Source organism: Triturus cristatus, chromosome 8 (assembly GCF_964204655.1).
Source record: "Triturus cristatus chromosome 8, aTriCri1.1, whole genome shotgun sequence".
Taxonomy (NCBI): Eukaryota; Metazoa; Chordata; class Amphibia; order Caudata; family Salamandridae; genus Triturus; species Triturus cristatus.
The window spans coordinates 1,161,020,134-1,161,047,088 of record NC_140591.1 but is presented as its reverse complement, the minus strand read 5'-3'; the positions used below and the strand labels follow the sequence as shown (position 1 = coordinate 1,161,047,088).

General features: G+C 44.4%; 1 protein-coding gene across 3 annotated transcripts in view; it reads left to right on the top strand.

Annotated features, from left to right (window-relative positions):
- The first annotated feature begins 5,040 nt into the window (after positions 1 to 5,040).
- LOC146805541 (ATP-binding cassette sub-family C member 5-like) overlaps positions 5,041 to 26,955 on the top strand; it is a 1,766,780-nt gene continuing 1,744,865 nt past the window's right edge. For 2 of the 3 annotated variants that reach the window (XM_085622799.1, XM_085622798.1), the window contains exons 1-2: positions 5,041 to 5,185; positions 5,325 to 5,472. In XM_085622799.1, coding sequence (XP_085478925.1) covers positions 5,393 to 5,472 — 80 coding nt within the window. In that variant the 5' untranslated portion in view covers positions 5,041 to 5,185; positions 5,325 to 5,392. Of the gene's footprint in view, positions 5,186 to 5,324; positions 5,473 to 26,955 lie in introns of those variants that run through there. The other variant, XM_085622800.1, reaches the window with a different exon arrangement.

Here is a 26,955-nt window from a genome sequence, read left to right as displayed (position 1 = left end):
CTCTATTTCCCTTGAACTCCAAGTATGACAAATGAGGCAATCCAGCCCCCCCCCCCTCCTCCAAGGCTAGAAGGATAGCTTGGGCAGGAGGAAAGCTGACTGTAACCGACAAACCAAATCATACCACAGGAAAGCACACAGTTACTGCGAAAATGGGTACCCTTACCTTCAACAGGAGCCAACAAGAGACCGTCATGATAGCCCTAGTGTTATCGGTTCAACTGCCTCACTCATAAAATTACCGGGCACTCAAAGTGAAGCCCCCCTCCTGTATACTCATGCAAGCTTATAGGTTGGCACTGGGCAACATGCCCACAATCCGTTAAAATATTTTGTGTCGAACAAATGACTGTCCTGCCGTTACTAATGGAGTCTTGAAGCAGACCGGGACCCGGTGCTCCTGGGGTTGCACGCTGTGTTTCAATCAGATAGACATACTGCACGAAGTATGTAGGGAGTGTATCCCTGTGGCTTTATGTGGCAGGGGAGAAAATGTATGGGTCCCTCGCCCTGGATTATTGACTACCCAATAGTGAATCCAATAAATATACGTCTCTGTTGTTCCTTCACTGTCTTGTAAATACCTGAGACTACCATACGCGGAGTTACTCTCATACGCACATGCTGCCCAGGTATAGCGCGTTGGACATGATCGCCAGTTGGCTTGGAGCCCCTGAAACCTAGAACTCCCTTACACCACTGCATTATCCACAGCGGGCTGCCCTATTCAACACTGGTAAGCCTGAGCAAACTCTTGCCGTCCTTTGCTTCCCCCAGTATATTTACATTTGCTATGGTACATCGCCTGGTAAGACATCCGCAACACATGACCACCAGAAAGCATGTAGATCCGCATTAAATGACAGTGCAGCGCACCCGGAACCACCCAGTCAAATATAGCACAGGTAAATTAGATGCTGAATATAGCATGGGTAGGCCAGTGCAGCACTTTATTAGTCCCAGGGTAACTTTCTCACGGAGTGGTATAAGTCAAAAGGGGCTGTAAATTAGAGCCTAGGTTCTAAACCTCCCCATTCACCGATCCAAACATCGGGAAACCCCCAAGCCACGCACCTCGTCCGCGCTATCCCGTGCTCCAACATGTACATCTGCACCCGGTGAAAACCTGCTGCATCACCGGAATACTGTGGCTTATATCGATAGAAGCTCCAACATCGTAAAGAAAATGTCGTAAATCTGCACGAGGTGAAAGCCTGCTGTTTCATAAGAATAATATGGCTTCTTATTAATGGAAAGCTCCATCTCCTTAAAGAAAATGCTGAACCTATGCACGCGGTGAAGACCTGTTGCCTCACAAGACTAATGTGGCTTATTAGTTGCAGCTCCAACATCGGTAAAGAAAATGCCGCACATCTGCACGCGTTAAACCTGCTGCCTCCCAAGGTAATGTGTCTAGATATTTATTGATGCTCCTTTAGCGTTGCAAACAATGCCGCCCTCTGCGCATTTCTCTTAGCAATAAAGCCTGTACTTTGCCACATCATGTCAAGTAACTGGTCCAAATAAAAAGCGCTTTTTTTTTTGTTTCCTTCTGCTTGATTTCGGCCCATGTGCATAGGAGCGCTTAACATGTGCATAAGTTACATGACACAAGGACAGATAGATTCATTCTATAGACACAGGGAGCTTAAGCACATTGCACCTTAAAACGTGTAAGTATTGTATTGGGGATCATCCCTGTGCCCAAGAGGGTACATAACCCTCATACCAGACGTACATGACCGCAAAGCTTTAAACTACCAATCACTCCTGCCTTTAACAGTGCAATCAAGCCTCAACCGTCGGTGCCTTAACACACAGAGCTACTACCCGGGGTCTCAAAACTGCGACATTCCGTACAAATGGAGACTCGCCGTGTGAGCAATTTCCCCAATGAATCTACCCCCTTGGAAGACTTGTTTTCCACTGTATTTGACTAGCATACAAACCGGTATCTTAGACCACACGCGCTCCGGCGACAGGAGTTATCAGCAACAAGGTGCAATCTCACTTAGAATAAACTGTGACCATAATTGATCTCACATGATTGCAGTAAGGCTTTCATGTGTCCGCTTTTGTGAAGTGCAATCTGAACTTGGACCTGGCGATTGCCTGAGACTCCCTGGACCTCCTCCCATCTGCCAGCTCTCAGGCATGGGGCAACAATGACCGTGCCTCATGGAATGCCATAAATCTAGAACCCCGTTGATAATACCCAATAGTGCCATTCTGGAGTCGGGAAAAATGACCGGGAGCCCTGACGCATCTAGCATGAAACCGGAGGACCCGCCGACCATGGGAAGCCGAGGGGAGCGCCGCCCCGCAGCCCACAGCAATGCGGATCTCTCTGCGCCCCGCATCCCTACTGTAAAGATTACTTTTACAATGACTCCACAGTCGCAGGGAGCGGGCAACGTGACGTTATATAGCGCGAACCCGACCCGAAGGATAGGAGCGCTGTACCTGAACACCGTATTTACATTACCTGCAAGGCCCCCCTTGCCTCAAAAAACAACATCCCGCCCCCAGTGTCCCATCGTGCGTTTTGCGCAAGCCCAGGTCGAATGTGGCACGCCCCCCCCCCCCATGAGGGCCTTGTGTAAATAATTTTGCCTCTTTAAAATTAGCGCTGCCCGGAACGCCAGCATCTTCATGCCTGAAACCTGGATTTCCTGCGCGCCGCAAGGTATTGGAGCACTCTACACACGCACCTTACCTACGTATAAATTCGGGCACGAAGAGGTTAGTGATATGCCCGATAAGATTGCGCTCTAATCTCTACCTGGCGAGCGGAAGCACAGGCAGCAGACACAATCCCCGAGGCCCGAAAACTGGCTGCCAACACCCGGTCAGCAGTCTGGCCGACGGACCGCATCCTGTACGCAGCACCCAGCACCTCTAGCGTGCGTGCTTTAGTATAACAGTGCACAGAATCTCTACATGGCGAAAGGACGGTATTGGAGCGCTTTGCGCACGCACCTTATTTACATTACTCATTCTGGCACGGGGAAGTTAAGCGATATGTCCTGAAGCACAGGCAGTGGATGCAAACCCCGAGACCCGAATCCTGTTTGCCGGCACCCGGTCAGCAGTCTAGCCGACGGACCGCATCCCGTTCCCAGCACCCAGCACCTCTCGCGTGCGTGCTTTAGTATAACCGTGCGTGCTAATCGCTACATGGCGCGCGGAAGGTATTGGAGCGCTAACACACGCACCTTATTTACGTTACTCATCCGGGCACGGGGAGGTTAAGTGATATGGCCCGAAGCGTAGGCCCGCGCGGTCGCAACCCCGGGGTGCGGATCCTGGTTGCCGGAACCCGGTCAGCAGTCTAGCCGACGGACCGCACCCCGTTCCCAGCACCCCGCTCTCAGCACCTCTAGCGTGCGTGCTTTCGTACAACAGTGCGCGCTAATCTCTGCATGGCGAGCGGAAGGTATTGGAGCGCTTTACACACGCACCTTATTTACGCTAAAAATTCAGGCACGGGGAGGTTTAAGTGCGAATCACAGGCTGTGGACGCGACCCCGAGGCCCGAATCCTGGTTTCCAGCACCAGGTCAACAGTCTAGTCGACGGACAACATACCGTTCCCGGTTTAAATCATTCCCCAGAGTACAGGATGTGTGTGTATCCCATGTTCGAAAACCCGGTTTCCGTCACCGTGTTCGGCAGTCTAGCCGCCGGACGCCACCCCGTCCCAGTTCAAGTGATTCCCCAGAGTCACAGGATGTGACGCGCCCGAGGATCAACACCCTAGCTTCCGGTGACCGGCTTGTGTTAATATGTTAAATAGCTGCCGCTCTGCCAGCCCCGCGGATCATCGCCCGCGGTCACCCGCCCATGGAACAAGCGGTCGCGACCCGGGGGCACCGGAGCATCACGTGCCTCTCGCATCAGGTAGGATTACGGACTTGGCAAATGCTCGGTTAAAACTAGATACGGAACAGAGGCTTCTGAAATGCCGAGGGTTGGACGTGATGCCTCATTGTTGCCAAACATGCGCTCTTTCATATGGTCTACCCGTGGGGGTGAGGGGGGGGTGGTTGGTCGGGGGAGCCTGTAGATATACTTCGGCCTCCATCGTGGCAGAACCAGCCCGCGACCCTCCGAACTGCGCGCCGCCCACCGCGCACCTTCCCGGACGACCGTGCCCCAAGCCCGTGCCACCCTAAACAGTAGCCTGGCCAAAAGCCCGCGTAGGGGGTCCCGTGCCTCCCCCGCCCGTGGCAGTCCAGGGCCGGGGCGGAGGGAGGATAACCAGCAGGACTCACCGTCCTCTAGGGGCGACGACGACGACGGGCGACCCTCCGAAAGGCGAGACGGGCAGCGGACAAGAGGCTGCTCAGTGGGCGGGGGACAGTATATGTACCCCTGTCCCCCCTCCCACTACCGGAAGTGGCCGGCCGGAAGTCCCCCTGGTCCCAGCCCAGGGAGACTAGGAGGCCGATTCCAGTGCTTTCCTGTGGCACTAAGGCGGCCGCCCTGATGAGGGGCCACTGCGTGGCCCCAAGCGCAGCCTTGACAAAAGACTTTTATATACTGCTTAAAGTTTTACAATTGTCCTTGCCTATACATTTCAGAAGCGTTGTCAGCATTTGCCAATTCGGGAAATTTATATAACAGGAAGAGCACTACTGGTGTCCTTACTCCTGAAAAAGTATCATTGGAAGTGTATGTCATGTCACACATAAAAAAAAATGGAATGTCACCCATATACCGACTGAAACCATGGTGTTACACATAAGAAAACTCAAAACTGGGCAGCCATGGGCACGGCGCCACTGTCTCTATAGAACAACGTGGTCTCCTAAAACGCATGTGAAGATACGAAGAGGGCCTCAGAATAGAAACAGAAGAAGGGATCCGCATTGGGGCCTTAAAGTTGTCGGGGCCTCGAGTTACCCGTCCTTATCTGAGCGCACAGGGCCACACCCTGGAGGCCAGAAGGGCGAGAGCAGAGTAAAGACTTTTTGCAAAGGGCGGGCTCTGCTGCGGGGGAGCGGCCAAAGGCGTCAAGAACTCCTGTCAAAAAGCCGCAGCCTGTGTTGACTCCGCGACAGCGGAAAACAGCGGCTCCTCTGCCTCACTCCTTGGGTTCGTCGCACTCTTCATAGCAGCTGCCAGGGAACGCTGGCCGGAAGCCAACCGGCCCGCGGGGCCTGGCTGTTAGAACTCTATTTGAGGTAAATGGGCTGCGCCACCTTTGAATGGCGGGGGGTACTGAGGACAGCTGCTATCGTGCCCTTCTCTGTTTTGTGCTGAGCCTAACACTTTTCACACGTCACTCCATTTCAAGAGCTTTGCTTTTTTTCTTTCTTTCAGGTGTCATCAGTAAACTCTGGTGTCTGTTTCGAGGGGATTTAGGGCCCCTTGCTTTAACCCCCTCTAGTATGGACGAAGAACGATGTGCCTACCACAGGAGGTATCGGCACAGTTTGCCCCTACTGAAGCCCGTGCGTACAACCCACAAGTAGGTAAACACAGAAACACGTTGTTACTGTAGTCTTTATACATGCCAGCATTTTAGAAGAGTAAAGTGGGAGATTTGTTTTTTTTTTAAATATCCGGGAGAATGTATTTCTCCCATTGAGGCCTGTATCTGGTGTATTTTCATGTACAGGGACTAAATGAAAATACCAGTTCTTTTTCCTTACCTTAGGAGCATGGAGAAAGGCTGTGGCAGGCAGGGAGAGTGACAAAAGCGTTGTGCGCTGGCCTGCATGGGCAGGTTACTGCCAGTACATACTCCCAACCACACGAGAACAGTCAGTCAGCCCCTGTCTGCAGAAGCCTGCCGAGGAATCGGGTTTTTGCAGACAGGAGTCGGAAGCCGAGAGACTAACCTTGCGGTCGGTTGTCTACCGCCTGAATCGGGAGGGTGGCATGTTGAAACTTTATAGGCACTGCTAGGACACTCGTGCCGAAAGAACATCGCAAACCACACGAGCTGCGCCCATTTTATGTATAAGTGGAGACACTGTCACCGGCCCAAAGGAACTTCCCAGGACTGCAAGTGTGCGCGTGTCAATGTCAGCCAATGTTATTCTAACTTAGCTTTCCTCTTGCTTATCAGCTGTCAGTGTACATACAGAGCTGTCGCAAACCAGCGTACAACGTGGCCACTTACTCCCGAAGCTCACTCAATACTTAAACTGCGTAGTCTGTCGCCTGGCAGCGTCTTTGTTATTTTACAATCGTGCGTAGAATGTTGAATTGCTACTCCGTAGAGTGTAATAAGCATACCTTTCTCTGGAATGATGTAAATGACTTGCACAGAAGTGAGCAAACGCCTGTCAATCTCAGCCTGAAAATCAAGTTCCAGCTAGAAGTTTCTGACCTACATAGACTGCGGGTTTGACCCATAAACGGCGGATGCCCTCGAGCTACAGCCTAGTATAGAACAAGCATTTGCAATGCAATAGGTCTCACATTTGCAAGATTTTGAGCTGTTGGCATTGTAAATGACAATGCTTTTTATTTATGTGTTGGTTTTCAAAACAGATAAATAAAAGAAATTGTCATTTACAATGCCAATAGCTTAAACTCTCGCAAATGCAATACCTATTGCATTGCAAATGCTTGTTTGTAAAAGCACCCCTTGCCAAGTTTTCATATTAATGGCAGCTGCACTCCTTTCTTTAGATGAGCCTCATCCAGGGCTTTAAGTGGGCCGGGTCTCACCGGGTCTGAGCACTGGCAGTTTTTTTAAGGGGGCCTCAAAACGGGTCTCTATAGGGCTCTGTTTTGTGCCCTGGCACAGGCGGTCCGTTTTTTTTCTCTGGACTGCAGTGACAGCAGGCACATCGATGTGTGTGTGGTGAGCGGTGTAGAGGAAGGGAAATCCTTTAAAGAGAGTCATTTTCTCTCTGTATTTCCCTTCTCTTTTTGAAACTCAGTAGCAGCAACATTAGCGTAGTGTCACCAGGGCTTTAAGTGGAAGTTTTTTCAATATTATGTACAAGCCATAGTCGCTGCTTGTTTATCTTATGCAACTAGCGACCATTGACAAAGCCAATAGTCTGGACTTGTAGGTATGATGTGACTTGTTGTATCATATATTTGGATGCAATGACAGGAACACCAAAATACAAGTCGGGCGGCACACTGTGCTAAACACAGATTTTTAGCTTACGTGTTTTTAAGCCACGCCCTTAATTACATTGACCACGCCCCATTGAGAGACCCCCCCCCGTTTTTTCATTCCTCTTAAAGCCCTGGCCACATCTAAAAAAAGGGGCACCGTCGCCATTAAAGTGAAAGCGCGGCATGAGGTGCTTTTACAAAACAACACATTTGTTTGTCAAGCTGAAAAACATTTTGTTTTTGTGTAAAAGCTCCCATGGCGCGCTTTCACTTTAATAGCTATAACCAGAAACATGGGTTCCTGTGGAAACAATTGTAAACAATACACAGTGTTGCAGTACACAATGACAATAGGAATAGGGGTAGGAATGATGTCAGAAAGAGAAGTGAGCATGATACTAATAAGTTCAAAATGTTTTTATACATAAATATTAACAGTAGTATTCAGTATAGGTGTGCAGTGTCCCCAAGTGAACATGAAACTCATAACACTGTGCGTGACATTTTGTGACATAGAAAACAGGTTTCCATAATGACAAAGTTGACCATTGGTTTAGTACAAGATGAACACAGCCATCTGATATAATAATCGAGACTGGTAAATGATTCACTTTCAATACTGTCGATGGCGTTTCAATCCCATTAGCTGTGAGGTTTCTCTTCAGGACCTATCAATGCAGGGACATCTGTGGATTGATAACATATTAGAGTAAATCACGAGGGGCCAAAACCAGCTAGGATGCTGGAATTATATGCAAATAGGAAAACTGAGTAAGTACCTGAGGGAGGATTGTTTGAAGACTGCCCTCCTCTCACTGGGGTAAGTCTGTCTCCTTGCGACCTTACAAGTCCTGTGATTAATTCCTTGTATATAGTAGCTCAATCAGTCAGTTTACTAGTGCAATACACTTGAGCTTTCCATGCATTTTTTAACATACCGTCCCAATGCTTTTCCCATTCTATTAATTCACGCTGGAATCCCATGTGAGTACCCTTTCCTTTACCTTCACTTCCCTGGGAAGCACTAATATCACTTTGACAGTCTAATCCTCCCTCAGGTACTTACTGACTTCCTCTCAAGGGGTTTCTCAGCAAAATGTTAGTCTTGCACTGGTAGATGCCAATTCGGTCATCTAGCGTAGTCAAAACCAGTGAGTCGGTGCCCAAGGGGACAGACCTAGCGTAGACAGTTAAAACAGTCAAAATTAATCGAGAAGGAAAAGTAAGCTGAATCCCCATTAAATCATGTGATTCAACTGACAACTGTTTATGGGCACAAGCAATGGCATTCTTTACAAAGATAGCTAAGCCTCCACTGGCTCTACCTGATTTTTTCGGGGCCCATGCTTCAACGCAATAAGTGGTGTAATCATTAATAAATACCCTGTTCCCAGCCCAAGTCTCTTGGAAGATGCAAACATAATTTCTTTCAATAAAAGCAAACCACCCAGGGTCAGAAAATGTAGAATAGATCGCTGCCAAGTTCCAAAAGATTATGTACAAGCCAGATTTGACTACAGGATTTAACACAATCGTGCTGGAAGAAGCCCCAATTCCGAGAGTATAATTAACATCACTGTTGGGATTAGCTTTGTTAGCCCCCAGCTCTTGATTATGTGTGATAGAAGAGTTAGTAACAATAATAGCACTAGGTATTTTAGTTGAAGAGAACCTCAGGGCTGGACAGACATTGTTTGAGGGGTGACCTTACTGGAAAGGTTTTCTTCTAGTACAGGGATAAACTCTTGAGTGGTAGTGATCTCAACTGTTAGAGCAATGTTTGTGGCAGTTCTTGTAGCAATAATACTGCATATTTCAGAAAATTTGCACAAGTTACAATTAATATCTGAAGTGTTGCAACAAGGTAGGAATGTTAGAACACTATCAGGCCCAATGCTAGGATGGCTGTCATAGTCCACACATGAGAGAGAGAGAGAGAAACTTGTTTATTTAGACCATAGTCTTTAAACAATACACAAAGCACAATAAGGATCCAGCTACTGGTACTCTTTTCAGTGGGAGAACACTAAAATACGTTTAAAATCAATGCCCCTCCTTTAATTTCTCCCCTACGAAATCTTTTATTGCTTTCAAAAATGTTCCCATTGCAATTGCAATGTCTAAGAATGGCATTTCCGTAAGTAAACAAACAGCTTGGGCACAAGAGTTTACCTCGTGTTTCAAGAATAAAGGACGTAAAAACAATTTCCGTATATCTAAAACCAAAGTACAATCAAGCAATATGTGCAAAATGTCATTTCTTATTCCTAACCCCCATTTACAAATACCATCTGTTTGAATCAATGCTACCTTTATTTTTTCTTCCGTCTTCCAGGGATTAATACCAACTCGGGCCCTTAAGATTTCATACCTCAACCCTTGATTGGGCAAGATATCCAAGTACGGGAACCAATCTTCATTTACCCATGAGCTTTTTAGCCACTGAACTGATTTTTTCACTGCCATATATTCAAGGTTCAACGATTTTGAATATATCTGCCCTTGCTCTCTAAGCATTCTCTTTGTGAAATCTACTTCCAGGGCTTGTAGCGAAAGGCTCACCTTAAGGCGCCCTGCTATTTTCTGGAGATTACCTCTTACATCCTTTGCCCATTTAAGGCTACTTGATTGAATCTCCTCTCTGCACCACTGTGAGACCTTTTGCACACCACCTGGATCCTGGCGTTTCCAGAATCTTACCAAAGACATTTGGATTTGAACGCTCCATGCTGTTAAACCTAACTCCATTCTGATTGCTTGGATCATTGTGCAGCTTGAAACGACAATAGCATTTTTAAGAACTTTCCTTCTTTACGATCCCACCCGCATTTACCACTCAGGTAAAGGACTTCTGCCCCATACAATACTTGCGGGGGGATCATTGCTTCAAATGCTTTTAACAGAGGTTTATGTGACATATCACCATATTCTTTATTACATTTTTTCAGTTCACAGACTGACGAGAAAGCTTTCGCTTTTTGAGCCTCCAGGTGAGTGCACCATTTTAGCACACTATCAAACCAGAGGCCCAGGTATCTATATTCTTTAACTACCTCCAATTTGTCTTGACCTAGAAACCAGTTAAAATTCTTACCTCTCTTCCCAAAGCATAGAACCTTTGTTTTTTCCATGTAAAAACGTTTTATCACAATAACTCTTAAAAACATTTAATTTCCTTTGGAGTCCTATCTCTGTTTGGTCAAGGATCACAAGATCATCTGCATATAGAAGGCAAGACACTTTATTTCCGCTCATTCTGGGGCTTGCGCTTCTTTCTGCTTCTAATACCGCAGGGAGGTCTGCTAAGAAGATCGCAAATAGCAAAGAGGCAAATACGCACCCCTGTCTGAGACCATTCCCTACAGGTATCTTATGCGTCAATGACCCTTGTGTGGCTCTAATTACCTGGGCCCAGTTCCCTCTATGTAACTCTTTTAGGATCTAAACAACCAGTATGTAATAGGGTCTAAGGGAAAAAGTTTAATGACCTGCCACAGTTCTATTCCCCTACTCCTACAATATCAAAAACTAATGGAACTGGGGGTCTTGCAATAAACAGATGTATATAACAATATGTATATCTGCATGTGTCAAAAATTGACAAAAAACAGGAGTGCAAAAGCGGAGTATCATGAGGAGAAAACAGACAAACAAGAGAAAGGACCCTAGAGCAGAGCTTGGATACCCATCAATTGTCTAAGTGATCAATCCTATCATCTGGTCATCCAATCCAAAGAAAGATGTATCTCTTGATCATAGAGATTATCTTATAAGGAGTAAGCTCACTCAATCGGGTCAATAAAGGAACATCAAAGGATCGGAGAAAGGAGATCATATATGTCTAATTGTAGATCAATTGAGAGATTTGTGCAGTGCTTAGAAAAGAGTCATGTGGTGTATTAAAATAGAGTTATGAGGAAAAGATACTAGTTTAATGTAAAGAAAAAGACCTCATGCTCTAAATAAAAACAACAGTGCAACAAGCAGTGTTCAACAAATAACCAGTGCTTTAAATGGGCCGGTACTCACAGGTACTGAGTACCGGCACTTCTATTTTTTATCACTCTGAGTACCGGCACTTCTCTACTGCCGTGGAGAGTACCGGTACTCATAAAGGGTAGGCGCATTGGCCGCTAGTGGTGGTTGCCTGTCTCTTTGACAGCCAATGCACTCGTATAGCCCTGAGCTGAGCCCCCGCTGAACTACTCAGCGTGGGCTCATTTGCATGAAATCCGGGTGTTCGCCGTCATTCTGTGTAAGGAATCGAGGCAGCCCAGTCACAGCACAATGAGGAAATCCATGGGGGGTAAGGAGGTTAAAGGGGCTTTAATCCCACCTGATTATTTTGTGTGCGAGCCTGCCTATGTTTGTCTGTTTGCCTGCTTGTGTGTGCGTGTTTTTGTGTGAGAGAAAAATATTACTACACAAGGAAATGTTAAATTATCACTGTGTTTTACTTTCATTTTGTATAACGAATTCACCTGTTTTGATTATAGAAACACATTTCTCGTGTTTTGGTATGTGCTGCAACTAGTATATAAGTCAGTAAGCTTCCCATGTCTTGCCTTAGGCCCGCCCACTCACCACATTTAAATGAGTACCTGCACTATTTTATTCCCATTTAAAGCACTGCAAATAACTGCTGTATGAAAAGGTCGACATGTTTCAGCCATGCGGGAAAAGTTTTTACCCAAGGCTTTCTTCAGGACCCCAGTTGTCAACTTTGTGCTACTGCATTAGTGTATCAAGGAAAAATAATAAATAGAGTGTGCTTATATCGCTATTATTAGGTTGGACTTAATACAACCTTAATCTGATCCTCCGCCTCAAAGGATGCAGTAGGCATCTGTCAAAAAAGCATAAAAATTGTCTTAATCTCCAAACAATATTATCCAGAAAAAGTACTCCAAAAAATAGGGCAAGTAACTATATCACCCTATATCAACACACCAATTGTATGTTAATGCTTACCCATTTTGATCGAGGGATGGACCTCACCTCACCTGGAACCTTACTCAGGACTAGGAGGCCCCGCTCTATGAAGAAGAAAAAAGAGTCGCTTCTAGTGCTCAATCTCAATTAGTAGCATAAGGAAACTGTTCAACTACTATAAGGTGCTTGCTGAGCAGAACTGCAGCACCTCTACATCTCGTATGCCCTATAGCCTCAAAATATCGAAGATAGCATGTCTATGCTGTGTGTAATCAATATGCTCACCAGTTTGTTTAGGACTCATACAAAGTTACAATGAGACAGTCTATGTAGACCTTGAAAAAAGGGGAGCTCATATAAATAATACGATCTTTATCATATTATAAACTACACCGACACACACATGCTTCTAAAACTCACTCCAAGCAAAAATATTAGCATGCCGGGTAGAAAGTCTAAGCTCCATCAACTCTACGTGAAACAAAATGAAATGAAACCGGGGTGTCCTCACCTCTCCGTCGTTGCCTCGAATTGGCATCTGAGTCAGGGATAGAGGTGAAACAACAGGGCTCCGAACTCGTTTAAAAACAGAACGCCCTCACAACCACACATGTTCCGCATTCACGCGGAACGTCGGTCTCTTAATGATCACGTCACCAGAACTACACAGTGACATCACAAACATGGCGTGTGCTAATATTGTTGCTTGGAGTGAGTTTTAGAAGCATAGATTACACACAGCATAGACATGCTATCTTCGATTTTTTGAGGCTATAGGGCATGAACAGTTAGTTCTGTGTTAGTCTTACAATATGTTAATAAAGCGCATATAACAGCAATGATAGCCAGGCTCATCGTCCCGTGTTTGCATAAATAATCAATGCACCAGTGCTCTTCCCTTTTTGACCTGATTTCGAGATTCGGTACTTTCTTTTCTTTTGAAATGTGTGGTTAGTTTACCACGTTTTTTAATCCTAATCAGCTAACGGGGATTACATCAAGACTGGGGAAGGTTTCTTACATTTACATGTACGGCTGTGAAGATGAATAGTATACATACGAGATGTAGAGGTGCTGCAGTTCTGCTCAGCAAGCACCTTTCTTATGAATCGGCCTAATTATCGCTCCCTTCCAGCTTATTGGGATCGTTCCAGATTCTAGGATTACTAAAAACATGAGTGAAAAAAATTCTGCCCACCAGGACGGGTTTGATTTTATTATCAGGGCTGGTAAATTATCTGGGCCTGCTGCTTTTGTTAGTTTCAAGGTCCTTATCGTGTTAAGCACATTTGCTACTGTAAAATCCAATTTTAGACCTTCTACCAGGCCACTCCAGTCCCATAATGCCTCCTCTTCAGTTTCTCTCCCCGGGGTTTATAATTCCTGCAAATATTCCTCCCAAGCACCCTCCTCCACCACGCAGTTCATTGAGGCAGCCAAGGGTTCTGTTGCTGCTTGTATCAGTTTCCAGAACTGTTGTATGTTTTTAGATTCGATTGCCTCCAATAATTTTCCCCAACAGATTTCCTTGTGGGCTCTTTTAGTATTACAAATTAGCATGGTGTAGTCTCTCTTTAGCTTGACGAGGTTTTCTGCCCTGGTCTGGTCAAATTTTTGGCACAGGCTACGCCCTTCTCTCCTTAATTCTCTTTTCTTATTTAGGCAGACTATATTAAACCACTTTCCTTGTTTAGCCGGAGTGTTTTGTTTACTCTTGATAACCCTCGCATCTGTTCTGAGTTCTACATGAAGGCTTTGTACCACTTGATTTATTTTCTCAACGTACCAAGTCAAGTTCAGGCCACTCGCACATCCCAGATCAATATTTTGTTGCAACCTGGTTAGCCTTTCTATGTATTCTTCAGTTAACCGTGTTGTTATACGCCTGGGATTGTCCATCTGTTGTATAAGAACTTTGTCACAGGTAGTCTGATGGAGATTCACCAGCTCTAGTTCCATTAAATTGTGGTCACTTCCTTCTATGTGGCTAATCTCAAACCCCTTTACTAATACAAAATTCCATGCTAACATAAAAACATAATCTATAGGGCAATTTTGTGACCCCAGTTTAAAAGTTTTCTTTTCCGGGCAGTCTTGAACTAGCCTACCGTTTAAGCAAAAAAGGCCTTTTATTGCTAGGTAATTTCCCAGCTTTACATCATGAATTGAACAGGGGCTTTCTTGAAACTTTGCTTGATGTATATCATTGTGGTAAATTTAAATTACCTAGACTTAATTTATGCGGTAAAATACAATACGAATAACTCAGTAAAAATAAGAGGCAGAATCCGTGGTATTCGAGGGTATAATAGGGAATTTATTCCTTACAAAGGAATGATGATGATTCGAACCAGGCAATCGAGTTCCGTCACCACGAAGGTGCAGGAAGGGATCAGCAATACATTATTGACAGGTTATAATATATATAGTAAAATGCATTACAGTAAAGACAGATGCAGGAGGCGTAACAGCTGATAAGAATACACATACGTAATGAGAAAAGGCGTTACAATAGGCGTGCATAAAGGTGTATACTAAAAACGTCATTATGATGATGACACAAGTGGGTGGATCCATAAGAGAATCCTGCAAAGTCAGCAAAAATACATGGCAGAGATGCGCGCGCAGCCGCATGACGTGTGATTGACGTGTAACTAGAGGGTGAAGGGAACTTGACATTTAGCCCTACATGAGGAGACAGAAGTCTGGGATGTCAGGACAACCTAATCCTAAATCATATCTAATATCTTGTGTTTAAGGAACTATATTATCTGGAAGGAAAGGTCTTTTCGGACAGAGTCTATTCTATACTGACTGCTAGTGCGTGTACAAGCGTCTAAGTGTCTACATGAGATGCGAGGGGGCATGGGCCTACCATGGTAACGAAAGTCATGAATTACTTGCACGGAGACAGTAAGGCCGGGCCCTTTGCTCTGCAGCTGGAGGGATGTTTACCTAAGCTACTAGACAGGAATGCATTTCTTGAGGAGCGGAGCAGATAACTTGAAGGCTGAATACAGTTTTGGCAGGCAACAGGCCGGGCTAGGCACCGTTAGCCGCGCAGGAAGTAAGACAAAGTTCATGGATACAGATGCAGGTCCAGGCTGGAGCATTCAGAGGCAGAAGCAGGAAAAGCTCGATGGCAGATTTCAGGGCCTACCTTGCCAGAGCTGGAAAACGTGAAAAGTATACCATATAAAGACGGTGGCAAGGCATACTTAGGAACGGAATATCTGACCCATTCATGGCAGATCTGAAAGAGGACATATTAACGTTGGACACAATTGTATTTGCGTCTTCATAGCTTGAAGTGGAGGGAACATACATGTACTTGTAGCATGTACATGGAGCCGTTGGGGTCTAGATAGGGGACACAATTGATCATAAAAATTCATATTTCCTCATTCCCTCCTTGTCCCCTACGGACCCTTCATGAAATATCGATCTTCAGGAATCCATCAATCTGTTCATGTAACATCATTTGCTCTTCTTTCTTCTTCCGGGATCTTGAATGAAAACTTGAACGTGGAATACACGATGTGGCACACAGGCCGCAAATCGCTGGTCCACATTGTAGACACAGGCAACAACTGAATACTATGAGAAGGCCAATACCTAGGAAGGATAGGACTTTCCATCCCCAGGCTGACAACACGCTCCAGAACCAACCGGACCATGTCCAGGTGCCTGGATTCTGATGTATCTGGTTTGCAATCTTGTGAAGACGAGTTATGGCTTTATATACGGATGGCGCGTTTTCTGGGATGAAAACACAGCAACTTGATCCGATGACCCTACAAGCTCCGCCCCTATCGGCTAGGATGACGTCAAGGACAAGACGATTTTGGAGAACAACAATCCGCATCGCAGACTGCTCCTCTGTTAAGTTGCCTAGGGCAGAGGTAGTTTCATTCACTACTGCTTCAAGGGTTCTGGTTAATCTACGTATCAGTTTACTGTTTGAGACAACACCTATGTAAGGAAAGAGACCTTTATTGAAGTCTGTATATTGTTCCCATGCTGTTTCGGTGTAGTCAACAATCGGGATATCTCTCTGGGGTCTATGGTGTACTAGATTGGTATTTCTATGATAATCAGGAGGGGCTAGGAAAACAGGTGGCAGAAGGAATGCAATGTAACAGGTACCATCCCAATCTAGAGGTAGGCGTATATATGCGGTATGGCCACATATGAAGTAGGAGTGACGGGAAGCTCTAAATGTAGACTTGCCTTTATCACTGAATTCGATCACAGTAGTACATTTACTATGACCCAGGTGTACTGAACCATTCTTTCTTACACAGAATTCACCTTTGACTGGTAATACGGATATAGCAGGCAAGACTAGTGCAGCTTCAGATTCAACATTCAGAATCATGAGGTTAAGTGTAAAATTACCTAATCCATATACTTCATTTTCTAGATCAGTTCCTGTTCTTTTGGGAAGTCCCTCCTTGTTAGGATAACAGGCTTTAAGCAAAACTAAGTTCAGGTTTCCCCATACCCAGTTGCTCTGGTAAACTACAGTGTTTGAATCTAAAGAGTTAATCAAACTAAACCATGCTCCACAGGAACCATTGTGTGTGAACGGGTACGGAAAGAGAGGCAGAACTCCTTTGTACTTCTGATAGGGAGGGAGTCGGCCACATATCCAACAATTTGTAGCATTGCTGGTCTGATGGGAATGATGTAACATACTAATGAATGTGTTGTTGCGCAGCGCAAATCTATAGGACAACTCATGTGGAGGTAGTTCACTAAAAGAATGTTCGGCTGTAACATTGTAAGCAGAATAAGCACGCTTGAAAATAGGATAGTACATGTGCAACAGTATACTTGCAGCAATAATAAAAAGACTTAGAAAAAACATAATCAATGTCACTATACAGTGACTATGCAGTGATTTACAGTATGCATCTTTCTTGAGCTGTTTCTGTCTATTTCTCTCTCTCATTCGGTCTAGAGGATACATGTCAAAGACTAAATTCAACCGATTCACCTTGGAGAGGACTTAAACAATTGAATTGTCTGACTTGCTAGACCTTAGTTTCAGTTTGTATTCTTGTGATTCGGTCTTTTCAACCAGGGGGAGTTTTGAATCAGTCTCTGGAAGGGGGCAGGGCTGAGAGTTCACATCAGATGGTAGTCCATGAAATTTCTTGATATGGCTTGATATGTATTGTAGGACGAATAGGTCCTGGGTTTTGCTTGTATGAAAATGTTGGTATAATGTTTAAATCTCACGTATTCATTGAATAAGTATTTTTCTAACAAGGTCAAAAATTAAAATATGGATTAATACCTCATTTTTATGTGTTTTGTAATCCTTACACAGTCCAGTAAGAGTGGTTCTTTTCTGTCTTAAGAAACGACTTAGATGCGTTCATAAAATAACTATAGGTACAGCAGATATTTTTGTACTTACTTGTGAATTTTCCCCTGCTGCTCTACCTTCATTCATTCAGGGGTTCCCCTTTTCTAGTGGTACTATCCAGTCGACGCCTTTCTCTCTACAGATTTTTGAAAGTCGAATTTTCAGGGTCTGATTATGACGTTCCACGAGACCTGCTGCCTCGGGATGTCGGACACAGTGGAATTTCCATTGATAGCCTAACAAGAGTGAAATGTGTTTCATTAGCTCGGATGAGAACGGCTGGCCATTATCTGAGTACACGATACGGGGCAAACCATACCGTGGGAAGAATTCACGAACTAATTGTTTGGCAGTAGTCGGGGCAGTGTAATCTGAGACGGGATATGCCTCTGTCCAACGGGAAAGAGCGCATACAACTACGAGGACATATTTAAATCCTCGACATCGTTTCATCTGGATATAATCCATCTGGAGGACTTCAAAAGGATGATCGGGAGGTTGAAATCCACCCTGCTCTACAGGTACGCCTTTACCTGGATTGAACTGACAACAAATCATACAAGTTCGGACTTTCTGTTTGGCTGCAGCTCGTAAGTGTTTGTTGAACCAAATGTGTTGAATACTGTCTAACATAGCTTTTTCTCCTAGATGTGCTGGACTATGTATTGTGTTAATGATAACTTGGACCATTGAGTCGGGGAGAAACCATATAGATTTTCCCTTCGTCATCCATCCCTGATCTGTTTGGATCCCTCCTAATTCAGTCCATTTCTTTATTTCCTCTGGTGTAGCATGTGTCTGTATGTCAATTACATCAAGGGCGGGATCCCTAACTGTCATGCAGTGTGTCGGTGTCAGAACTATTGTCTTTGTCAAGTCAGTTGCATGAGTCCTATTCTGTACTGTTTGCTTAGCTGTTCGGTCTGCTAGGTCGTTACCCTGGGAAATGATATCGGTGACTTTTGTATGAGCTTTGCACTTCATGATAGATATCGAAGTAGGTAGATGTATTGCATCTAACAGAGCTTGAATGAGGGGACCGTGTTGAATGTTGGCACCGTGAGAAGTCAAATAACCTCTCTCTCGCCAAAGGACTCCGAAGTCGTGTACAACTCCGAATGCATAACGTGAATCTGTGTATATGTTAACTTTTCTATTCTTGGCTTGAATACAGGCTTGTGTCAGAGCAATAAGCTCTGCTGCTTGAGCTGATAATGTGTCAATACAATTTGTTTCAATGACTTCGGTGTCTGTCGTGACTGCATAAGCGGCCACTAACTCTCCTGTACTTGTTCTCATACATGAACCATCCACATAGAGTGTCAGGTCTGGGTCTGGTAATGGGACATCTGTCAAGTCTTGTCTGGGTTTCGTCGTAATAGTAATGACTTCAATACAATCATGTGCCAGTGGATCTATTCCACTTAATGGCAAAAGTGTGGCAGGATTTAATGTACTACAACGTCTGATTTCTATGTGTGGCTGAAACAATGTGAGTTCGTAACCTGTCAGTCGTGCTATAGTCAAGTGTTGTGTTTGTGTCCGGTTCAAGAGAACCTCTACTGCGTGTGGTACTTGTACTGTCAATTGATGTCCTAATACTATGGAATCGCTTTGTCTAATCGCTAGAGCTGTCGCTGCAACTGATTTCAGACACGCAGGAAGAGCTTGAGCTACGGGATCTAATGTGCTAGAAAAGTAAGCACATGGCTTGTGTGATCCTGCTTGTTCCTGAGTGAGTACTGACAAGGCAGTACCTTCACGTTCTGTAACAAAGAGTGTAAAAGGCTTACTGTAACATGGTGTCGCTAAAACAGGTGCTTGGCATAAAGCTCTCTTTAAGTCTTCAAAAGCTTGTGTATGTTCTGGAGTCCAAGGGAGGACAGTCGATGTCGCTGCCTCCTGGGTTGTCAACTGAATGAATGGTTTTGCTAAAAATGCATATTGGGGAATCCACTGCCTGCAGTACGAAGTGAGGCCTATAAAGGCCCGTACCTCCTTTTGTGTCTTGGGTGGTGGCATGTTTACAATTAACTGGATGCGGTCAGGTGTGAGCTGTCTCCCCCATTTGGACAGCAAGTGCCCTAGGTACACAACTTGCTGGGCACAGAATTGCAGCTTCGAAGGGGACACCTTGTGCCCCTTGTCGGCCAGAAAATGTAAAACCGTCAGTGATGCTTTTTCACATTCGGGTTCGCTTCGGGCGGTGATCAGCAGATCATCGACATACTGAAGCAATGCAGTGTTAACTGGCATGTGGATACTGTCAAGTTGTCGTTTCAGTGCTTGGCTGTAGATGCTAGGACTTTCTGTAAATTCTTGAGGTGCGCGTGCGAATTTAAAACTTCGTCCATTTAAACTAAATCCGAACAAATATTGGCTTTCCGGATCGATTGGGACGCTGAAGAAGGCGTTCTTGAGGTCAATTACAGTAAAGAACGTTGCCTCTGAATCAATAGCTGTCAGTAATGAAGAGATATCTGGGACCACGGGATATTGTGGTACAATGCATTTGTTCAATTCGCGCAGATCAATAACTAATCGATATACTGGGGGTGCTTTTGGATCAGTTTGTTTAAGAATCGGAATGATCGGAGAATTACATACATTGGAGTCGGTTTCTACAACCACTCCTTGTGCAATGAGCTCGTCAATGATTTGCAGTAAAGCCACTACAGCATCTGGGGGTAACTTGTATTGTCGCATTCGTGGTAATACCACTCCTGCTTTGAGTGTGACTCGATATGGTGTAATGTGCATACAACCTACATCAGTGGGGCCTTGTGCCCATAAATGTGCAGGTAGATTCTGTAACCGGTGATCCATGTCTCTTGACACGTAGTGACCTTTAAAGTCACGCAAAAATAGTCGTACTCCGTCCGGAGAACAACATATTATAGCTCCTAGAGCTTTCAATGTTTTTATACCTAACAAGTTTTCTGGGCAAGATTTTGTAAGCAATAGATCTGTAGTCCGTGTCAATGGACCGACTGTGAATGCAAGCGGTTGCGATACTTCGTTAATAGTAGGCTTACCTGAGAAACCAAGGGAAATATTTTGTGAGCCTGAGAGGGGTGCCCCTGGGACTTCGTCGTGACTTATAGTTGTTCTGCTTGCCCCTGTATCAAGTAGAAACTTTCTGTCTTTCCCTAATACTTGACTCTGTACATAAGGACCCTCTTGATCTACAGGAACCTCAATAAGGGGTAAGCCAACTTCCCTCTCTAGGCTATTTCATGTGTAGCGCTGATAATCTGGATAGTCATTTTGTGCATACTGGTACATCTGTTGTGTCGTGTTTTGTGTTGCGGCAATAGGTTGTGGCTGTGGTACCACTACGGTCTGTTGTGGAACCGGCATAGGCTGTACATGTTGAGGTGCTTGTTGTTGGATCTGATCCTGTCTAGGCGGACGTGGTCTCTCCTTGGTTTTACCCGTAGAGATATTATGTTTCAGAACTGCACAGTCGTTTATATAATGACCTGGCTGTTTACAATAGTTGCATGTCCCTTTAACGGGAACCGCTGAATTACTGGACTGTGTCGCACCCTTTTTATGACCGTCAGCTGGAACTGACTGAGCGACGAGCATTTTCATTTTCGTGTCTTTCATACGTCTTTGTTCATGTTCTTGTTCTTCTCTAATTCTATTCTGGTGATACTGTAACATTTGTAACATTTGCGAAGGAGTGTTAGCTTGCCAAGTGCTCTCAACTTTCAATACTCTGTTTTTAACCTGTGGCAGAGAATTCTCGACTAGTTTTGTTACAAAAAGATGTGGATATGACTCGCTACTTGCTTTCAGGCCGCTATTAATACCAAAACATTTTTCAAATCGGGAATAAAAATCACTAGTGTCTTCATCGGGTTTCTGTTTACAAGCTGAGATTGCTCCCCAATCTTCCTTTTTCGTAGTTAATAAACGTGGTAATACTTGTACTAATAATCCTGGTAATGCTTTAGTTTTGTCCCCAAGCCCTACGCCTGCAGTTCGGGCAGTTTCTTCGTTTTCTAATGCTGTCCAATCAATCTTTTGGTCTCCCACTTCCCATTCTTTTTCTTTGAGTTTCTCGTAAATACCGGCAGGCAATAATACTTTCAATATTTTCATAATGTCAGGATAGGTATAATCACCCATGAGTAACATGTCCTTTAATTCACGGTGAAAACCTGCTGGATCTTTGTCATGGCTGGGCACTAATTTTTTCATTTCCAATAGTTCTATTTTAGTTATGGGCGTGTACACAAACACGCGTCTAAACGTATTGTCATCATTTCTAACCGGGTGTACTTCGCGTAAGGGATTCTGTCTGTCTATGTAATACATTTTTCTCTCCATGGAAGGAGCTGGATCATGTTCTGGACACAAAAAGGCACTATATCTATGTCGGTATTCTATAATTACTTTAATTAGATCGGTACCTAGACCTCTCCATTTGTTCATGAGTAGTTCTATCAGTATGTCAGGTAGGGGACCAGGATCGGAGTGTTGGCCTTTATATAATATAAGGAGATGTTGTATCATGTATATACTAGCTAAACGCTGTTCATCTGGGGCGAGATTCAGAAACGTGTGTGCTAGCGCATCATCACTATATTTTTCAGAGCTGTCAGCCCATTGTACTGCTGACCTGGCTAATTCTTGTTCATCCATAGAATCGAGCACATGGTACCCCCTTCGTTCTCGAAGTAATTTATCAGTAGCCTGGAATAAGTGTTCAGGGGTCCTTGGATTTGAGATAGCTGCTTGAAAAATTCTGTTACATTCTGGACGTATCGGACGTATTGTTTTATTAAAAGATCTTCCTTTTCCTACATAAGCTATCGTTGGTCTAGCTGGTAATTCTAATTGTCCTGTGTTCATTTCTGACTGTTCCCCCTCCTCTTCCTCTGATTCAGTTTTATCTGCTTCTAATCTTCTTTCATGTATTCGTTCTACTTCTTTTCTGATCCTTCGGCACATGACTTCTATACACTTCTGTTTATCATGTTTCCCGTCTGTTATATTCTGACCCCATCTGGTAAGTACTTGCATTTCCTCCGAATCTACCTCAGGCCTATCTCTGTTTCTGATCAAGCAGTTTATGAAAAAGCGTAACAATAATTTTTGCATGTCTACTTTCTGGTATTCCATGGCCTCGCCAATACTTTCAGGACCTTGCCCTGTTTGGACAAAGCGATATATTTTGTCTAGATGTTCAACCATTCCTGGTAACGTCATTAAATAGTTTGCAGCTCGTCGTAAACGTACTGAAGATAGCAACATTCTGTCGTGTTTACCTGGCACTGGATCATATCTACAATCTGTAAGAGGTTCATTTAATATATTGTCATTAGCTCTTTGGGGTGTACGTTGGTGTGCTAAATCCCTATAAGTCAATCTAGTTGTTGGCGGTGGCGTAGAAAAACCTCCTGTCGCACCTCCTGAGGTGCCAAGTCCAAAAGGATTTGTTGGGTGTAGGGTAGAGAGTGTGGGTGCAGAAAGGACTGTAGAAACAGATGGAATGTTTAGAACGTGAGGAGGACTTTGTTGCTGCGGAGGCGGGTGCAGCTGATCTTGGGGTTGAGCGTCGTTAACAGGTGGTGTGCGTGGCTGCGTACCATTAGCATATTCGGGGGCTGCATCATCTAAATAGGAAGAAAGGAAAATGTCCTTTGCGGTCTTGGGATGTACTTTAATCGGGAGTAATGGAGGTGGCAGATCTTTTGGTACCTCCAAAGTGGCCTTAGGCAAACCCTCGGCCAGAAGAGGATACATACCATTCATAAGAGTGTTTCGTTGTCTGTCTACTTGTTCTGTTTTTACTCGGGTACCTTCGTCAATTAATATGTTTTCTCGGGCCTTTTCTGAATCTTCCCTACTTTTCTCTTCCTTTCTGAGCGCTTTCTCTGTGCGTCTATGCGATTCTTTACGCCATAGTTCAATGGCATCTTTCTGTGACTGTCTGGCTTTCTTTTTCCATAATGCTTCTTCTACTCTCATGATGCAATCTGCATCCCATGTTCCAGCAGAGGGCCATCTCTGACTCTCCGCTAAATCCTTGGTGTAGTCCACCCATAGGTCAAGATATAATACGGCATCTAGGCCATGTTTATGGTACATAAAGTACCCTGGAGTGTCCCTAGGTGGAATGGGAACAGCTTCCTCGAGTATTCCTTTTCTAGTTTTTATCTGTCTTAATTTTGAAAATAACGGCATCTTGAACCTTGCTACTTAATTCTTACTCGGTCTCAAACACAATAATTACAATAAACACAATAATGAAGATCGAACAATCACTCATACCACGACATTTAAAACATATCAAAACATTTTAGAACGTACAATAATAATTAGAATAAAACTAGTTAACTGCATAATGCTAAATATACTGTATGTACTGCTAAACAGTACAGATACACTGCTAAAACAGTGCAGACCAGGTCTGTGTACCCAAACCCGTCTTGACCGGCACAAACTAATGTGCACGTCTAGATGCGTCCCCAGCAACGGTACTCACCGGGAAGCACGGAACGGAAGGCCTCGGAAGTCTGGACTGGACTAGACCAAACTGGACTGGACTCGACTCGTGACTTAGATACTTCGGAACTTCGGAATCTGGTGGGCCTCTGTATACCTCGGATCTTGCTCTCTCAGCTAGGCTCTGGTCGGGATTCTCCGCACTCCTCACCGCCTCGTCTGGGTGTTGATCGCAGCCTCAGTCGCCCCCGTTGGCCTGAGGGAGATACAGGAAATCCTGCGGGTACGCGTAATTGTCCGTCCGGCTGTGGCAGGAGACCGGGTCTGCAACGCACCTCCGGCGCGTGGGGTGTGAGAGGTGTCCCTGTTCGGGCGCCAATTATGTGGTAAATTTAAATTACCTAGACTTAATTTATGCGGTAAAATACAATACGAATAACTCAGTAAAAATAAGAGGCAGAATCCGTGGTATTCGAGGGTATAATAGGGAATTTATTCCTTACAAAGGAATGATGATGATTCGAACCAGGCAATCGAGTTCCGTCACCACGAAGGTTCAGGAAGGGATCAGCAATACATTATTGACAGGTTATAATATATATAGTAAAATGCATTACAGTAAAGACAGATGCAGGAGGCGTAACAGCTGATAAGAATACACATACGTAATGAGAAAAGGCGTTACAATAGGCGTGCATAAAGGTGTATACTAAAAACGTCATTATGATGATGACACAAGTGGGTGGATCCATAAGAGAATCCTGCAAAGTCAGCAAAAATACATGGCAGAGATGCGCGCGCAGCCGCATGACGTGTGATTGACGTGTAACTAGAGGGTGAAGGGAACTTGACATTTAGCCCTACATGAGGAGACAGAAGTCTGGGATGTCAGGACAACCTAATCCTAAATCATATCTAATATCTTGTGTTTAAGGAACTATATTATCTGGAAGGAAAGGTCTTTTCGGACAGAGTCTATTCTATACTGACTGCTAGTGCGTGTACAAGCGTCTAAGTGTCTACATGAGATGCGAGGGGGCATGGGCCTACCATGGTAACGAAAGTCATGAATTACTTGCACGGAGACAGTAAGGCCGGGCCCTTTGCTCTGCAGCTGGAGGGATGTTTACCTAAGCTACTAGACAGGAATGCATTTCTTGAGGAGAGGAGCAGATAACTTGAAGGCTGAATACAGTTTTGGCAGGCAACAGGCCGGGCTAGGCACCGTTAGCCGCGCAGGAAGTAAGACAAAGTTCATGGATACAGATGCAGGTCCAGGCTGGAGCATTCAGAGGCAGAAGCAGGAAAAGCTCGATGGCAGATTTCAGGGCCTACCTTGCCAGAGCTGGAAAACGTGAAAAGTATACCATATAAAGACGGTGGCAAGGCATACTTAGGAACGGAATATCTGACCCATTCATGGCAGATCTGAAAGAGGACATATTAACGTTGGACACAATTGTATTTGCGTCTTCATAGCTTGAAGTGGAGGGAACATACATGTACTTGTAGCATGTACATGGAGCCGTTGGGGTCTAGATAGGGGACACAATTGATCATAAAAATTCATATTTCCTCATCATGTGACTCCCAAATTTCCAAATACCAGATATCTAGCTGCTTTGGGTTTAGTTTGTGATTAAAATCTCCCACCAACAAAAGTATATCTGAGCCATACTTTTCACAAAGTGAATCCATATCATTCTTAAAATGTTCCATTTCTACACCATATTCCTCCTGGGTACCCCATTGCATATATACATTTAAAAGCAGCATATTTTCATAATTTTTATCAGTAACCATTAGGGCTATCCTACAGCCACGCAACCATTTACATGTTACAGTGAGTTGAAGTACATTCTTCACTAATTTTGTAGATAGTGTCATTAAGCCACCTGCGGGCCGACCAGACCTTGGTTTTATTGCCGGGCGTTGGAGTAGGAGGAAGCCATCCACTACGGGAGGATTACCGCATAGCCAGGTCTCCTGGATACAGATGATCTCGTTATTTTTTGCCAGATCTTTTACGAGATCTTGCTTTATTTGATTTCCTAATCCATTTATATTCCAAGAGACCGGTTTTATGCCATGCGGCAACCCCGTTACCTATTCTACATCGCTAAGGTACCCGTTTTCATCAATTTCCTCTAGAAATCGCTGGGAAGGCCCTGCGAGGCTTGTACTATTACTCCAATTCTTCCAGGATTCCTCTATTTCTGAATTGTTTATCACTATATTAAGGTTTCCCGGACCTAATCCTACATCTCTTTGTAATAATCTCACTTGCCTCTTTCCTAAACCTGCATGATAGTTAAAGAAAACTTCCTTTTGCAAAACGTTATGTTCTGTCTCTACTTCTTGTTTGGGTACTAACCTAATCCCTTCTTTTAAGATCTCTCTCTCTGCCTTCTGTATTGCTATCTTTACCAAGTCAGAATAAACTTGTACCCTGGTCAGTTCTTTTCCATCGGTGGTTGAATGAAAGCCCACCTGTCGGAGGTCTTTAGATCCTATTCCTTTCAAACTAGGGCAAAGGGTGAATGAATTAAGGAGATGGGACCTATTTAAAAACAACCTCTTCTTCGTTTTTTTACCACCCCTTCCCATTTTCACCTGTTCGAAATATAGCCACCTATTCCCTTTGTCCTCCGATCCTACCGGTATGGGCACCCTGAGAGGCTGTCAGGTATTATTTCTAACCCCTTCCTCTAATTTGTTTCCCAAATATGACCTCTCTTTGGGGGTTGTAGTAAAATACCAGGTTTTCTAACTGTATTAGATGCTATATGCTTTATATACTTTGACTTCTCCTGGTAAAATTGTTTACTACTATGAATCCCCTTTGTTATTGATTTCTTTACTGGATTCTCTGAACTCTCCGTTCGTACTTTTCTCACTCTTTCTCTCTGGGTTTTAAAAGGTTTTAATTTTTGTTTTTGTTTGGCTAGTCCTAATAGTTTCTCCATTTCCCTCCTTTTTTCCGCAACTCTTCCATTACCCTTTTTTTGAACACCTCTTCCTACTGGTCTTCCCCATTTTAGTAAACCATATCTAGAAAGGTCTCCCCTTCTTTTTACCAACATCGGCCATCTCGAAATATAAACT